This window comes from Hermetia illucens, chromosome 4 (genome assembly GCF_905115235.1).
Source record: "Hermetia illucens chromosome 4, iHerIll2.2.curated.20191125, whole genome shotgun sequence".
In the NCBI taxonomy this organism is placed as follows: Eukaryota; Metazoa; Arthropoda; class Insecta; order Diptera; family Stratiomyidae; genus Hermetia; species Hermetia illucens.
In genome coordinates, this window is record NC_051852.1 from 136,855,654 (window position 1) to 136,872,564 (window position 16,911).

General features: G+C 44.1%; 2 protein-coding genes across 3 annotated transcripts; one reads left to right on the top strand and one right to left on the bottom strand.

Annotated features, from left to right (window-relative positions):
* LOC119655152 (GPI mannosyltransferase 2) lies at positions 1–1,744 on the bottom strand. Its single transcript, XM_038060890.1, has 2 exons — positions 1,590–1,744; positions 1–1,519 (listed from the first exon to the last, which is right to left on the bottom strand). The coding sequence occupies exon 2, from the start codon at positions 1,467–1,469 to the stop codon at positions 141–143; it is 1,329 nt and encodes a 442-aa protein (XP_037916818.1). The 5' UTR covers positions 1,470–1,519; positions 1,590–1,744; the 3' UTR covers positions 1–140.
* Positions 1,745–10,248: 8,504 nt separating this feature from the next.
* On the top strand, positions 10,249–12,307 carry LOC119654835 (pre-mRNA-splicing factor CWC25-like). Of its 2 annotated transcripts, XM_038060408.1 has the most exons (4): positions 10,249–10,382; positions 10,443–10,763; positions 10,836–10,942; positions 11,007–12,307. In XM_038060408.1, the coding sequence occupies exons 2-4, from the start codon at positions 10,453–10,455 to the stop codon at positions 12,128–12,130; spliced, it is 1,542 nt and encodes a 513-aa protein (XP_037916336.1). In that variant the 5' UTR covers positions 10,249–10,382; positions 10,443–10,452; the 3' UTR covers positions 12,131–12,307. The 2 variants fall into 2 exon arrangements, with proteins under 2 accessions (XP_037916336.1, XP_037916335.1); XM_038060407.1 differs by having other exon boundaries at positions 10,443–10,942.
* Positions 12,308–16,911: the final 4,604 nt, after the last annotated feature.

Genomic DNA, 16,911 nt, shown 5'->3' on the forward strand with positions numbered 1-16,911 from the left:
TTAAAGTATAAATAAATTTATTACAAAAAATGTCTTTTTACACTTGGTTCTCAACATGCACATCATATAAACAGTCTTACTTTCACCGCAAGGTAATCATCGATCCACGGCCCCCGAGTGGACGTGCCTCATTGATCCTTTCAAGTCCATGGATAAAAGTTGCTAAACAAAAACGTTCCGATCGCGAAATATCCACCGAACCAATAAATTATTAAAGCTCTCATCGACTTGGGATGGGGTAGGGAGAAACTCAGGCCCTCGAAACTTTTTGGTAGATACTCGGCCGCAAACCAGTAAAGAATTGGCGTCGAGGAGGCCAGGAGCCGGGTTGACACCTGGATATGAACGAAGAGTGTGCAGAAGACAGTCAGGGCTAGGCCATGCATCACAAACGGAATGGATCTGGTGGTTCGAACTACCTCCGCGAACCCCCGGTACGGCAGTTCTTTGGCTATTTGTGCTAAGAAACTTATCGACTTGGTCGAAATTAGAACTAAAATGGGAGCGGCTAAGGCGAAATTTGGAATTTGCTTCAGCTTGTAGTAGTTGAACAGGCCCACGTCCCAGTAGGTTTGCTGCACGTACGAATACGAGTAGGGCAGCGCCGAGTCGCACCAGGGCGAGTTGCCGTTGGATCTTGGCCCGGCCAAGACCAACTGTTTTTTGACGGCGTAGTCGACGATGTTGGTGGAATGGTTGGTTGGTCGCTGCAGGCAGAACAGCTCGTAAATGTACATGTGATAGAGGGCCAGCGGCACCAGGGCCAAAGCTATCATGAACACAAGTTTGAAAATGTTAAAGACAGTCTTCTTCAATAAAACAGTTCTAAACACGAAGTATATTGGGAAGCCGATATTCAGAAGGCCATTTGACCGACACAGGAAACTCAGTGCCAGGGTTGCGATCACTTTGAGCGCCGACATCTTGGTCGCGCACTCGAGCATAAGGCTGAAGGAGAGCCAGCTGAAGAGGCACTCCGAGTAGGGTGCTGAGAAGAATATTGAGGCGGGGTTGAAGCAGAACAGAACGACAGCATTCCACGCAAGCACCGCGTCTCCCAGCACCCTGAGGGTCAAGTCGTAGAGGCAGTTCGCGGCCCGATAGAAGAAGTAAATGTTAACGGCGGTTGCTACTATCAGCGCCGCATAACGGAACGACAGGAAAGGCAGCAGCCAGAGGACACCTTCGGTAATCAGCTTCACCACAGCAGGAAACAGTGGGTAGAAGGCCAGAGTGTTCTCGTAGGTGTAGCCGAACTCGGATACATGCAGAAAGTACTCGGCATCCCACCTGACGAGACCGCCTAGAAGGAATTTCGGGACTCTGTCCAGAGGTTCTGCGGCGCTTACATTTCGCGGTGACTTGAAAACGTCCGGCTTATGGTCAGGCATCAACCAGTTAGATACGAACTGAAGAACTAGCACCAAAACACGGCTCGACAGCGCCAACGACGTAACTTTTGGATTCATTCTGTTCACACGGCATACGATCTTTGAGGTTATCAAAGTTGTAGTACGATCTGCAAAGAATGAATGATATCGAGGCGATAACAGGGCTAGGGGAGCGGTGATTTGTCTGAAGCTACTTACCATGTTAATCGGGAACGTAAACAGAAGGCGTGTAATATGTCACGGCAGTTGGGGATTTTTATCGGATCCCAAAAGCCATGAAATTGCCCTGCCTGCCTTTAAGAAATGTCAGATGATGTGCACACGACAGTCAGAGAATTGTCAAATGAGCTTGTTCTTGATTTGAGTAGCGCCGGCTAGCAAGTGGGAATGATTGAGGAGAGTGCATTTGGCCGGCATGACGTATTTCCGTTGGCAAATTGATCGTCTTTTCGTTGTAAATTTTCGCCAAGTCAAACATAAATGCGTTTTTTTTTCGTGAATTACATTCAAAAATAAATTAATTTAAAATAATTGACCAATCAACAGTTTACGCAGCTCTTCTAAAATTTGCTTTACATTTTTGGGATTCTCAAAGGTTGTGACCCTGAAACTGATAATTTTTTGCTCATTTATTCGTGGCCTATTGGTAAATCTACTTTATAAAAAAATGTGTAGTATCACTGCTTCTTGGTGAGCTGGTTTGTATTATTCATAATATATAATAGGTAGAATTACGCATGTCAGTTACAAACGCCTAAAGATTATTTTCTTTTTGAATGAAATATTGAATGAAGATTTATGACAAAAAAATTTGATAGTAATATTTTTTTTATAACAATAAAAGCAAATGAGTTCGTTACAGTAAGCGAATATTCTATTGCTAACTCCCTTTTTTTGTGTCAACTAATTTTTGTGTGTTTGTGTGTTTTTTGATGGGTGAGAGGCAAAGCATTTGAACACTCAGACTCTAGTGATCCATTGTACTCGATTCGTCAATCATCCAGGTTAACGCCCTTCGCATACACTTCAGCCTGAAAGATCATTGTATATTCTCCCGAGGGAAAAATCAACTTCTCGCGTTTATCCGAGAGGTAGACTGCTGCTCCAAAACCCTGTTCTGATATTGAGTCATCGGTGTAGAAGACTTCGGTATATCCCGCCACGCATTCCTCTGGGACTTCCCAGTTCCCTCTACATTTCAGGATAACTTCATATCTCAGGCCCATTCCTTAGCGCGGACATCATTAACGCTGGAGTGCTTTCGTTCCTTCGTGGGTCTTCTTTTCTAGAGGGCTTTCTAATCTCGTCCAATCTCTCAGCATGTGTTACTAGCTGCTCCTCTTTGGCAGCTCACCCCGACCATCATGCCCTCAGCCTATCTGCATATACAGCAAATTCTCCCTTCACCCCAGCATCTGCATAAATGCAGTTCCTTCAATCTGACAAACTGGGACGATTTCCAACGCGACTTGTCCAGTGCACTGGGTTCTCCCCTGAACAAATCGCGCATCCACTCTTATCTTGAGTTACATCTGGAAAGTTAACTCTGCCTTCGAAACTACAATTGACAAATACGCTCCAGTTAAAGAACTTGTTTACTACAAATACGGGTGCCTTTCCCCCTCAACCCTCCTCTTATTCCGCGATAGAAACAAACTACTGCAGCGCAGGAAACGATTATTTCACCGGTTATGGAACAGATGCAACGCTATCCTCTCCGAGATCATCAAAGACCTGTCCAGCAAAAACAATAGAACTATTCGGTCCGAACTGAATGCATCTTACAAGAAACTCCTCAAATCCCTCAAAGCTGGCCCACAAGTTTCCTCAACAACTAATCGATTGGCTGGAAGAAAAAAATTTTCTCTTTACGTCAACTACTACCCGATAAAAATAGGTAACCTTCAGTTTCACCCCCTGAGGAAAAAATATCCGCTTGTGTAGACTCCTTTAGCCACTTATTCAGAGAATAGACCCGTTCGCCTCCTTCTTTACCTTGAACTTTCAATCACCGGATCCAACAATAAAAAACCTTTGGGCCCGACGGCATCTCTAACTTTGTTCTGCGGATGTGTGTGCCTACGATCAGTGAACGTATCACTCTCCTTCTCTTTAGCGACTGCCTGAACAAGGGACACTTCCCGGTATCATGGAAATCAGCGCTCGTTATACCTATGTTTAAGAAGGGTTGCTCGGGCGATCTCAAAGATATGAGGCCTATCTTGCTTCTTTCTCTCCTCAGTAGACATTAATCCCCTATCATCCCACTTAATTAATTCGGCTTCGAAAACCTCAGATACAACGAGCAGGCAATCCTGTATCCTCCTCAATCCCGTGGAAAATAGGCATTGTACTGTTGGAAAGAGTGCTTGCTATACAAACTAATTCAGACCAATTGCCCCCTTCCCTTATTCAGAATCCTCGGAGACTTCATCTCCAACAGAACTTGCCACTTGCGCTTCGATGAACTTCGCTCCATCGACTTCCCAGTAAAGTCAGGAGTCCCTCATTGGTCTATTCTGGCCTACAAACCCTGTCGTAAACTTATCCCCCACGGAAACGGAAACTCAGGCAGACCCCCACCCGCCCTTTTCACCCAACGACAATGGTGAGGAGGGATCCTCTTCGCTGATGACACCTCTCAAAAGTTTTGTCTCTTAAAGTTCCTTTGGAGATTAAAGGACAGGCACACCTGTCTATTGCGTATATTTCCGCCTGGAATATCCCAGCATGCTTACCCACTGGTTCCAAGTAAATTGAATCAATGACTCCGGAACCCGCTCCCCGTGCTGTGAGGGATCTGTCAGTGTACCAAGTAATCAGATGCTGGTTTAAGTTTTATGTCACAGCTACGCTCTCCCAGATTGCCTTGCCTTTCTTCGATTTAGGCAGCTCCCCGCCTCACTGATACTCCCGGCCATCCTTAGGATTCCCCTCCTTGCCTGCATTTGTATGTGGAGAGGAGTCAATCCCAGAGGGACTTCCAGGGTTGCCGATGGCCATGTCCTCATTGCCCCACTGATACACACGCACCAGCCGTTGAGTCTGTGTAACTCCCTGGTTTGTGTGCTGAGTTCAGCTCTTTCTGACTCAATTACCACCCCATAGGTAATCATTAGCTTTACTATTGCAGTATTCATCCAAAGTAGTATCTTCGGAATGTAACCTGATTTCTTCTTGCTATGGACTTGCAAGTCATCAGAGCCCTCGTAGCTTTCCGACAAGTATTTCCGTCTTCCAGAGTCATTTTTGGACTAGCGTAATTTCCAAATATTTGACCTCTGTTTCTCGTTTCACCTCCATGACAAGTAACCTTATGGCTCTAAAGTGGTCAAGCTTACGTTTCCTAGTGAATGGTACTATGGTGGCTTTGGCTGGATTGATGCGCAGCCCCGTCTTCCTGCACCAGGCATTAGCAACCATTAATCCCGTTAAAAAATTTAGGATGAAAAGGATCCTTTTTACCCACTTTCGAAATAAAGGCCATTTTTGTCAACCTCCATGCTCTTGTTGAATATCCCAAGGCTATGCTGCCCATTACCATCCTTAGAAGAGACTCTAAGATTATTTCTAGGCTTCTCTGGATTAGTGGTGGGAAGATGCTATCCACTCCGGGTTATTTCGGTGGTTTAAAAGTTCCCACTGCCTTTACCCTAGCTTCCGAGCCTACCTCTTTTGCTAGCTTCCAGTTCTTCTTTCTTGCCCTTTTATTCGTTGTTGGGGAGCCAGGCAGGATGTTGTCGCCATCCGCCGTGGGGTAGAAACCAGGAAATACGTTCTGAGAAACAGGTGTACTCACTCTCCTCCTCAAGGAGAATGGGACATTTACAGAGAATGTCCCATTCTCCTTCTTCAGACAGATAGAAAATATTACCTCATCTTTGGCTATAGCTTCGTATAGCCTGATTGTTTCTGCGGTTTGTTCAATCCCTTCACAAAATTCCCTGAAGCTATTCCGTTTTGCTTCCCTAGTCGCGTTGCTATACGCAGTCAGTGCATTTTTGTACCTTGGCCAGTCTCCGTTTTGTTTTGTCCGGTTGAAGAAATTTCGTACCTCTGTTCTCATTCTGGCTAGGATCCTATTCCACTAGGGTACATCCCTTGATGACTCAATTGTCTTAGCAGGATAGCTGGTTTCATATGCGTCCTGGGTTTCCTTATTATTTTTTTTTATTTCGGAATTGCCTTCAATGTCGAATCTGATTATTCTGTGATCAAACATTCCTACTGGACTCATATGACACCCTCTACTTTCCGGCTAGCCTCTTTACCAGAGTATTCTCTAGAGCTATGGCTAGTACTGCTTGTCTAGGACGGGTAAGTGTCTGAAAGTAACAATGCCCCAATTAAAAACTTGTTACTACTCGTGAACTACTTGGGTTGTCGGTTTGCGGCTATGTGTAATCAATGTGAGGAAGAGAAAGGGCTGCACTCCATTTCACAGGCGTACCCCTAGCCTCCCCAGGCCTTAGGCGAAAATAGCTCACAAAAATCTTCATCAAAGAAGAATTTTCGGCCTTCAGATGGCTTGCCATTTGCCTAGGCGATTTCAAGGTATAGTGCAATGATTTCCTGGCTTCTTGGAGCTGCAGCTTCTCGCAGTCTCTCACTCTAACTTAACCTAGGGAAATTACGAATGGTATGACGGAAATTCTTATGAAAGTTTGTGTTCAGAGCAAGGATCAGGCGTTAGTTAGGAGTCCGTTTGAACTCAATCGACAATATCTCTATTGAACTTAGATAATAACACAGTAACATTAATTTATTCTTGTGGAGACGATGTATATATCATATATAAATATTCAGAAATAAAAGTAAAACATGTTAGGCTGCAAGAGTCGGCACTACCTCCTTCTTTCCAGGTCAAAAGGTGGTCTAGTTTTTTCTTGCTCGTTCTCTTTCGGGTTCTTCTGGTGTTGCTCCGCTAATAATATCACGTGCCGTTTCACTTCTCCAAAAATATCGCAACAAGATGCTCAGCATCACATCAACACTACTGGTTCCCCAATTTTCTCGAAGGTCCGTCCTCTATCACCAGAGAAGCTCGCCGTTGTGCGGAAAGAGTTTGAACTACTACTAAAGCAGGGTATATGCAGACCATCCAGCAGCAGTTGGTCATCTCCACTCCATTTGTTCCCCAAGCCGAATGACGATTCCATACCTGTACCCTATTCCGCTCATCCAAGACTTTGCGTATTATTTGGCGCATCAAATCCCTGTAGCTCCCGAAGATATTGCAAAGACAGCAATTTGCCACTTTTTGGACCCTTCGAGTTCACATGGATGACTTTTGGCCTGTGCAATGCGGCGGTTAGTGATATATCTGGTAATGAAGACTAACACACTCTGACGGATGTTATTGTCGAGAAGGTGATCCCCCCATTATTCAGTGGTCTGAAGTCGTTATTACAGATGCAGAATGCAGTTTAAATCTACTCTTTTCACGCAGCTTGGAAAGCCCCTGGTACTAAAACGTCAGCGGACAATTGTATATCATCCGCAGTTCAATGGGATGCTAGAACTTTCGCACCGGACGGCTTGAGCGACGAGACGTCCTGGTCCTTTCGTTCTGCTTGGCCTCCGTACAGCCTTTCGCGAAGAGTTTGCTGCCAGCCGTGTAGGGCTGGTGTACGGAGAAAATGGTACTTTTCGACAAAATAGACAACCTTGGAGAGATCGAATTGTTGCGCCTACTACGAGAGACCATACCCAAATTAAAGCCACCCACGCCATCTCGTCACACGTAGCCGGCTGTCCACAACCCTGCGGAACTTAAAGTTTGTACCCACATTCTGGTGAGTACTGATGCACTCTATAAGGTACACGAGCGTGGAGAGCATATGCTCAGTGTGGACATCGATGCGAACCGTAGACAATCTCCTTGGACAGGATGAAGCCTTTCTTCCACGAAGCAGACGTATTGAAAGGAAGTGAGAGCGCCGCGTTCGTTTTGACGTCCGCCAGTCGACCTCAGCCGAGTAGCCTCGCCGCGGTTTCTCTTCCCGCAACTACTAGGTTTCGGCTGGGAGCGAGGTGCTATGGTGGAGCAATGCCGGACGCATTGGAAGAGGGCCTAACCTGCCACGAGGCCGCTTTGAAGGAGCGAAGTAATCATTGCTCAATTGTAAGTAGTTAGAATTCGAGGAGTGAAGAACTCTTCTCTTCGGATTCTTTAAATTTAGTTTTATATAATAAATTAATTAAAAATAACAAAAGTAAAATGAAATAATTAAATTAAATACAACTGAAAAAAGCACGTTCACTTTATTGTCCTTCACGATTTGTTTCCAGTTTAACAAAAATAATAATATAATTAAAATAAAATGTTTTTTTAGAGATTTAAATCACGTTGAGGTTGGCGTCCGCACTCTCCGGCGGTCGGAACGAGAAGAAAAAGGAAATGCAACGTGCCGGCCTTGTGCGTCGGTGGAGGTGATATCACCGCCGGCAATGCACTCGGTGGTTGCTGCCTCCGCTGTGCCGCCACATCACTCCGCCCTCAGCTGAACCCCCACGGGTTGTGATCTCGCCAATGGTGTTACCTGGCGAACGCTTTTCTGGAGCGTCCTCCGGTTCGGCCAAGTCCTTCAGCCTCGACAAGGAGACCCATTTGAGCCCGCCTTGTACACCAAGCCTGAAGGAGTGCTTCCGTCGCTCCAGGACTTTAAAGGGTTCCTCAAATAGTAGGTGCCGCGGCCTTCGAGGAGCGTCCACCCTAATGAGGACCTGCGAGCTTATTTCGAGGTCCCTGGTGGTGTCAACTTCCCGCGTCGTATGTCGATTCGAAACCGTGTCCCGAGCAGACGCAGCATTATGGAGTCGCTTAACTCTGCCTTGATATCCATCTTGAATAGCGTGGAATACTTCGTTGCGGAAATTGGCTGGAATAAATGGCCTGAGTCCCTTGTCTGAGGTGTCGCAGAGTAAGTAGGAGTTAGAGCTGAAGATAGGAAACTCTTTCAACTTGTATTTGGAGTTTGTCTTCAGGCTCTGAAGGTCTGCGTTGTCTTTCTGCGCCTCGCTGATTGTCGCATAACCTTTCGCGGTGGGGACTGTGACCTCCGAGATTCATGACAAAGCATCCATTATGACGTTATCTTTTCTAGGTCAGTTTCCGAAGTTTTCGAGGAGACGCTTTATCGAGATTTTGTTCAAGCGCGAAGGGGTTTGTGGTCCATGAACACGGTGAACGGTCTGCATTCAAGGGAGAAACGGAAGTATTTAATAGAGAGATAGGTGTGGAGTATCTCACGATCGAAGGCGCTGTAGTTACGTCGAGCTTGGTTGAGTTGTTTCGAAAAGAAGCTCAACGGTTGCCAGGTTTGCTTCACCCGTTGGTGAAGAGCGGCGCCTACTGCTACGTCTGAGGCATCAACGAATACGACTAGGAGTGCGTCTGGCCGAGAAAATGTCAGTAGTGTAGCATCAGGAAGCTGTTCTTTGACAGTTTCAAACGCAATATCGCGAGAGTTTTTTTTGGCCCGGACAAGTAATCGTTGAGGATCGCTTAGTGATGAGCGACGATAGAAATTTAACATGCCTAAGAACCTTCACAGATCCTTCACCGTGGTTGGCAGGGGAAGGTTTTTGATGCTTCTGTGGGAATTTGCCTTTTCCAAGGTTCAGAACGACCCAAGCCTCAAGTAGACGTTGAAAAATGCACTCGCGATAGTCGAAAAGCTCAAATTTGGAAGAAGAGGCGACCAAAACATCATCTAGGTTCCTGTCTCCGCATTTGCCATGTGGTCATCTCCACAACACCTCATTTAGAAGTAGTAAGGTAGCAGAGTGCCACTGCTTTGAGTTCATATGCAATCTGTTTTCCAGTCGTTTGTTAAATCATAAGGTTGGGTCTTACCAGGTTATTGTCGTCGCACCTCACGTTAGATCATCAATAGGCTGGTTGTGGGCTATATGAGGGTACCAACTGAAGGTATGGATTTAAGTTTCGCTCAGAACTATTATATTTGAGAATCAACGTGGTCTTGGACTTTCGAACCGATTTGAATCACTACTGGCTGATTTACAGCTTTTGTAATAAAGGAATCGAAAGGGATGCTGTACTTCCCGGCCATCTAATTGACACAGGATATTCCGCAAAAGAGGAAGAGTGATATAGGTCAATAATGTATAGAGGTGTCTTTCTGTTAGGAGTAATACGAGCCTGCTTCCAAAGGCTAGAGAAATAATTTTCTTGGAGAATCTTATTGAAGAGTATACTGAGGGGACGGGGGTTGCACTGTTTTGTTTTAGCTGACAGATTTTTGGAAGACTATTGACATCAACTTCGACTTTGGTATCAGGACTGCCAATGGGAAACTTAAATAAGGATATCGTAGAAGTGCTATAAACCGCGCAGAAGTAATCCCAGAATAAATACTAGAGAGGGATGAGACAAGTTGACAGTGAAGCCAGAGAAATTGGTTAAAGTAGGAGTTGAATGTTGACCCCGAAAGTGATCTCTACACTGATTAGTTAGCCTTTTTGAGTTTCAATTTTTAAAATACTGCTTCTTCAGAAACGAATTTTGGAAAGGGTTACATCTCGATCGAGGACTATGGATCTGAGTTGGAGGTTTGAAACAAAGGTCATTACCAGCCGTTAAAAGATCCCTACTTATCTTAACTTTTTTAATCATTCCTAAATCCATCACATTTCACAGTTCTTAGAATTGTGCCTTTCTTACTTGTTCTTTTTTTTTAAAATCAGAATGAAGTCTTTATATTAAATTCATTTACGGTAATGGAAAACAGACGCTATATTTATGCATAATGAGCAGGGGGAATATTGGAGACGATGATGATATGACGCTTGTTGGAACATAAATTTATTTGTTCAGTTTGCTGGTGTAATTGTTAAATTGAATGAATAATTACGAATATTCGTTCAGAACCGGGTAATGTTTATATTTCTTATTATGTGACTTTCATATAAAACTGGAACTGAAAAGGGCTGAAAGTAATATGCCACCTCGAGCTGAAGGCTTCACAGGTAATGGAAAAATATTCGTTAATTTGTTTAAATACTCAACTCTTATTCCTTCTTCCTTAGATTTCGAAAAATGGACATCAAACTAATTTTTCTCCTAGTGATTGTTGCTGTTTGCGCTGGTAGGCGTTCTTCATCTCCTTATTATGGTCGACTCTATGGATTAGATTCGGATTCAGCTTCCCTTGAACGTCGAGTGACCAAACTGCGTACTCAAGTAGATAGAGACATTTTAGGAAGGGACTCCTATGAAAAGCACTTTACAATACCACACCGGTTAGAAACTTTAAAGGATGTTTCTAAGTTACGACGGCGCTTAAGGAGTAGGCGCCGGAACCGCTCTGGTTGCAGAAAACGATATCGTGGATTAGCACGTTTGCGAAGGTATCGTAGTCGCACTGGGAGAAAATCTTACAGATATCCTCGAAATACTGATCAAGTTGATTATTATGATAGACCATATTACGAAAAATCTTCATCACGTTCACCTGATTTTGGACCTAGGTTGCCTTTGCTTAGGCCTCTTCAAGGACTTTTCCAAAATGTTGTTGGCCAGACTTTGAGTAAGTGTTCCGGTTCGAAGCAAAGATTTTGAATTGTTAGATATATATGATGTTTTTTTTGAAGGTCCTGTTTGGTATGTGTACAGAAGACTCCCATTGTTACCTCAACCTCGACCGGTAAAGCCTGTCTACAATCGTCGTGATTCTGTAGAAGATAGACGTAGAGGACGATCTGATGTAGAAGATGGACAATATGACCAAAGTGAAGGAGAACCTAACGAAACGAATGAAGAAGATGATGATCTTGGACAATCATATGAAACGGGTCCACGATTCGATCGAAGAAAAGGAAATTCTGAAGGAGGAAGAGAGCGTTCACGAGAATTGGTTACAACTGAAGATCGGTTTTCGCCAGGACCACAAAGAAGTACAGGAAAACCTCAATTGAGTAGTGGAGTTAAAGGAAGTGATCAACGATCCGAGCGTAGAAAGGGAGGTTCTGGTGTAAGCAGAGAACGTTCAAGAGAACTGGATACTAGTGAAGATCAGTCATTGTCAGAAACAGAAAGAGGTAGAGGAAAACCTCGTGGTAGTACTGGAACTAAAGGAAGCGAAAGTGATTCACCTTCCGATCGAAGAAAGGGTGGTTCCAGTGTAAGCAGAGAATTGGATACAAGTGAAGATCGATCATTGTCAGAAACAGAAGGAGGAAGAGAAAAACCTCGAGTGAGTTCTGGAGCCAAAGAAAGTAATCCACCATCCGATCGAAGGAAGGTAGGTTCTGATGTAGGCAGGGAACGCTCAAGAGAATTGGATACAAGTGAAGATCGGTCATTGTCAGGAACAGAAGGAGGTAAAGGAAAACCCCGAGTGAGTTCTGGAGCCAAAGAAAATGACCTACCATCCGATCGAAGAAAGGTAGGTTCTGGTGTAGGCAGAGAACGCTCAAGAGAATTGGATACAAGTGAAGATCGGTCATTGTCAGGAATAGAAGGAGGTAAAGGAAAACCTCGAGTGAACACTGAAGCTAAAGATGGATCACAAAGCGGTAGAGGGAAATCTCGGGAAAGTGTTAAAGGTAAAGAAGTCGAAGTGCTGGAGTCTCAAGAAGATGATAGTAACAGTAGTGAAAGTAATGAACAAAAAGTTCGAAATCAGAAAATAGTTGGCAAAGAACTAGCAGATCCTCCAAAAAATGTGCCAGCAGTAAAACCTACTGTTGAAGAGAGGGTAATTGTTGGTAAATGATTATCTAATTTTTGGGATTCGCCGTTGTATTAAATATAGTTGGGTAAGGAGAAACTTAGTGGTTTTAAGGAGGACAGTGAAGAACGAGATGAGGGTAGAGAGAATAAGATCAACAAATGTACATTGATTTCTATGATCCCAAATACAACTAATAAATAAATAGTAATAAAAAGGTAACTTTGTATCTCTGTTTGTATTTTCGATGATATGGTGATGTAATTCGAACTGACAAGAATTCACTGTCTCTGATTGGCTTAAACATTCAGGTTGTTGAGAAAAGGCCCAAAGGCCAATCGAAATAATAATGTCATCATATGCTAGATGGTGGTTTGAAAGCCCTTCGACTCTCTCCCGATCAAACCTAAGAACAAGGAAAATGGAGAGTTTGATCTAGATGCTACCGAACGGGACAAAGGCTACAAAAGTAATAATAAATTGGCACTAAATTCTGTTTATTATTTGACGACTCTGTTTTTTTACTTCGCTTTATTTCTGCAGGACTTTTTCTGATAGACGCATCTCGAATATAATTACGGACTTTACCCCGTTTAAGCGCATTTATAACTGAAATGATTCCTTTTCTGGTTAGAATAACAATCCGTATCCGCATGTTATGGTGACTAGCCTTTTGTCCACAGGAGGAGGAACTTCATAGGATGTGATATGGTTAAGAATGTTAAGAATGAAGTGTTCTTTCCACCTCTTTAGTTGCCCGCCATCGAAGATGAGCAGTCGATCGTGAACAACCATCACAGGACCATCGAAAAATTTGTAAATTCTTTCGTGATGCGGTATACACTTCTGAAATCATTACTTCCTTGACTAGCATAATAGCAAATTCCCTTTTGTCACGGCGCACACTACACCAAACTTCCCAGAATTTCGCTCGGTATTGGAGTTCGAGCGTGTCGCTTCATCGGCCAATAGAGCCTTCAATCTCCTCCCTTCAGCGACCCGCTTCCACGGCTTCGCAGTCAGCCAGATCTTATGACGCCCCTTTGGGATGTGGCCGACGACCTGCGTAGAACCCGAGAAAAGAGCATTTTTGATGGCGACCTCATTGATATTTTCAAACGGATTAACCACTTCTTTTGTTACTTACATCCAGGAGAAAACTTCTAAATCTACTGCAGGTCGCAAAGTGGTCAATTTGATTGCTCGTACGGTGACTATCAGTTGAAACCCAACTGACCTTATTGCAAGCTCTGTACTCAAATGGTGGAAGCTGCGATCCATATATTCCGCAGAATGATGATAACACACCTTCTTAGGGCAGCTTTTCGTTGTTTTTATTGTTAAGCAGTGACGCACACCCGCTTCAGCACATAGAATTTGTTCTATCGAAGGCCTGATCTGGATGAAATCGCGGGGCTTCCCCATTAAAGTATTGACAACATGTTCTAACAGACTTATATGACTTTTGACGCTGGAAAGCATGTTTGTTTTCACCTAATGGGTGCAAACTTAGCGCTCTCTCGTGAAGGTGACGTTCTACTCTCCAGACATTTCAGCGGAGATGATGTTGGCTTTTTAAGAAAGCCTAGCTTCGCTACTAATCCCGCATAAGAACCCCACGCAGTCTTAAAGTCTCTTTTTCGCCGTTTCGTTTTTGTTCCAAAGGAGCCTCTTGTACACTGTACATTCCCGCAGTTTAACCAGTCTTCATTCTTACTACTTTTATAAGCACGATTCGTCATTTAGTTGATTTGTAAAGTTTTTCCAGCCCTCGATTCCGCCAGGCAGTTTAGTTGGGTTATAGGGCAAGCATCTTCAAAGTAGTCAAAAATTGTGCTATTCAGAATTTCCAATTGAGCTTCTATCGCGAATGGAGTCCTTAGTCGGCTAAGGAGTTGCACTCTCAATTCTCGAGAATTTTATTAAATTTTGCCTATTCCGCTTTCGTAGAATTCCGTCTTTGTATTAAAACCTGTTCCCTTTTAATAGCCAGACTGAATTCTAAGTGATGGTGGTTGACTAGACTATGTCTAGCATCGAGCAGTTTCTGCTCAATTCTAAAATTTTTGAAATGCAGATTATTAGGTCACTTACTTCATTTTTGCTTCAAGCTGTTTCGTTTTGCTTCACTGGTCGGGTTACTATATCCCGACAGTTGGTTTTTGTATCTTGGACAGTCCTTGGTTTGTTTCGCTCGATTGAAAAGTTTTCGGACCTATGTTCTCATTCTGGCTAGGTTGTAATTTCACTGGGTTCATCGCTTGATGCCGTGACTACTTTAGCTGGACAGCTGACTTTACATGCGTCAATGTAATCTTGGTTGAGGTCCTCAGTTTTATTATAGTTCTGATGTCGCTGGACACCAGTGGATGAACCATATTGCTGTTCTAGTTCCTTACATTAGAAGTCTCAATCTGTTCTCCTGGAATTCGTTTTGGCCCTCCTCAGACATACCGCTTCCGTCTATTTTTTTTCTGTGGGCCTTGAGCCCTAGAAGATCTAGTTCTAGGTAATTCAAATCCTCGTCCGCAATGGGCAGCACGTTCACATTCTTGTTCGGTCCTATCCTTTGGGCCTCTATGACTTCCGCGACTCCTTTGTGGATCTCACCCGGTGTGTCTTCTGAAGTATCTTCCTTCGGTTTCTTCCTGTAGAAATGCACACGGATGATGCAAAATCTATGTTATTGTGGATGAGGCAGTACCGATTTTTAATTACGTCCAAGGATCAGTCATCTACCCCTGTCGTGAAGAGTTTGCGTTTGCTGTCCATCTTACTTCTAAAAACCACGTATGAAGATCTTTATACTAAGCAATTCAAGGGCCCAGAAGATTCATTGTCCATTTATTTCGTTGCGCAGTATAATGCTTGGTCAAAAACGTCTGAGGGTAAATACGAGCTCTGCTCTCCATACTTTGGACATTCGCATGACGACAAGCACTTCGCTGATTTCCTGCTCCGAGTGATTATTTGGTCAGGAGATGATTTCGGCGATATGGTCGGACATCTTTCATCACACTAGTAATAGCGAGCGACGGGGCTTTTGGTTTCGGCGCTTACTTATCCGGGGTTTCCTTCATCTTGGGTTCGGATTTGGGTTCTTTAGGTTTTCTGCTTTTCGTTAGTTCCTCTGTTTTAAGGGCCTCTATCTGTTGTAGTCCTTGCTTCAAATAACATGGATACTATTTCGCGCCTGCGCCATGGAGGCCTGTTTTCTTCCTGAAGTTTGACTTTTGTTAGTCCGTACTTTCTGATCAAGGACCTTTGTTGGCCAATGCTGAGCTTAGCTACACTGCTTGACTTCCCAGCTTATGCCTTCTTAACTGGTTGTCAGGATTGCGGAGCATGACAGTTAGGAGTAGCACTGAAGCGATCGGGTATTAATAAGGCTCCGTTCGAATACCTCTGTTCGCATAACATCCTCGATTGGTCTATATCTATAGCGTTTTGTTAATAGTGGGGTCACTTCGTACAAGGTGTGGCTATCAGCACTCAATAAAGATCTTGGTATACTCCCGTGCGGAGTCGCCAGAGCTTCCATCAGGGGCGTCCCTTCGTGCGGATAAAGGAATGCACTTGTGTGTATTTGGATGTGTGCACGTATGGGCATGTTTTTGCGTCGGTCGAGTAGGAACTACAGTGCCGGTGGTTGTGGGAGTGGGTAAACAGGTTCCTGGTCGTCGATATTCCCCGTCTGCAGTGCCACAGTTGTGGATTACTTGGCGATTGTTACATCTAATAGTACAACTAGTCTGCAGAAAGAGGCATATATGAGGATTATATCACTCCTGAAAATACCCGTTGCGAAAGAATCATAAGATTCATCAGTTCACAGTGGGGTGGCTACACTTGGTCGGGAGATGTTGCAGGAACTAGTGTTGGACCCATTTAGGAGAAGTTACGAAGCAACGAAACCAACGTTGGTAAAAGATCAAGAAATCAGGGAAGCTCCCGGAAAGCTAATAAATATGGATGTTTACATTGTGAAAATCAAGCAGAGGAAGAGTGTCCATATACGGACGAATCACCGCTCGCTCTGCCAGGAGCGAAGATTGTTCGAGTTGTGGAATATAATGTGTACTAGACCATTTAAAACTTGGGTAGAGCAAATAAAGTTCTTTATAACAGTGACAAATACCAGAAAAATCCCGACGGAAGCAAACGCCACATAGGCAAAATAAGTAATCATCATCATCATCATCATCAACGGCGCAACAACCGGTATCCGGTCTAGGCCTGCCTTAATAAGGAACTCCAGACATCCCGGTTTTGCGCCGAGGTCCACCAATTCGATATCCCTAAAAGCTGTCTGGCGTCCTGGCCCACGCCATCGCTCCATCTTAGGCAGGGTCTGCCTCGTCTTCTTTTCCTACCATAGATATTGCCCTTATAGACTTTCCGGGTGGGATCATCTTCATCCATACGGATTAAGTGACCCGCCCACCGTAACCTATTGAGCCGGATTTTATCCACAACCGGACGGTCATGGTATCGCTCATAGATTTCGTCATTGTGTAGGCTACGGAATCGTCCATCCTCATGTAGGGGGCCAAAAATTCTTCGGATGATTCTTCTCTCGAACGCGGCCAAGAGTTCGCAATTTTTCTTGCTAAGAACCCAAGTTTCCGAGGAATACATGAGGACTGGCAAGATCATAGTCTTGTACAGTAAGAGCTTTGACCCTATGGTGAGACGTTTCGAGCGGAACAGTCAACATCAAAATAAGTAATGCCTCCTCAAAATCTAAAGGGTGGCAAACTCGAAAAAGAAGTAGGAGTGGGGGTGAACGATTCCTTTGGATTCTCGCAGAACTGCGGACGCGTTGA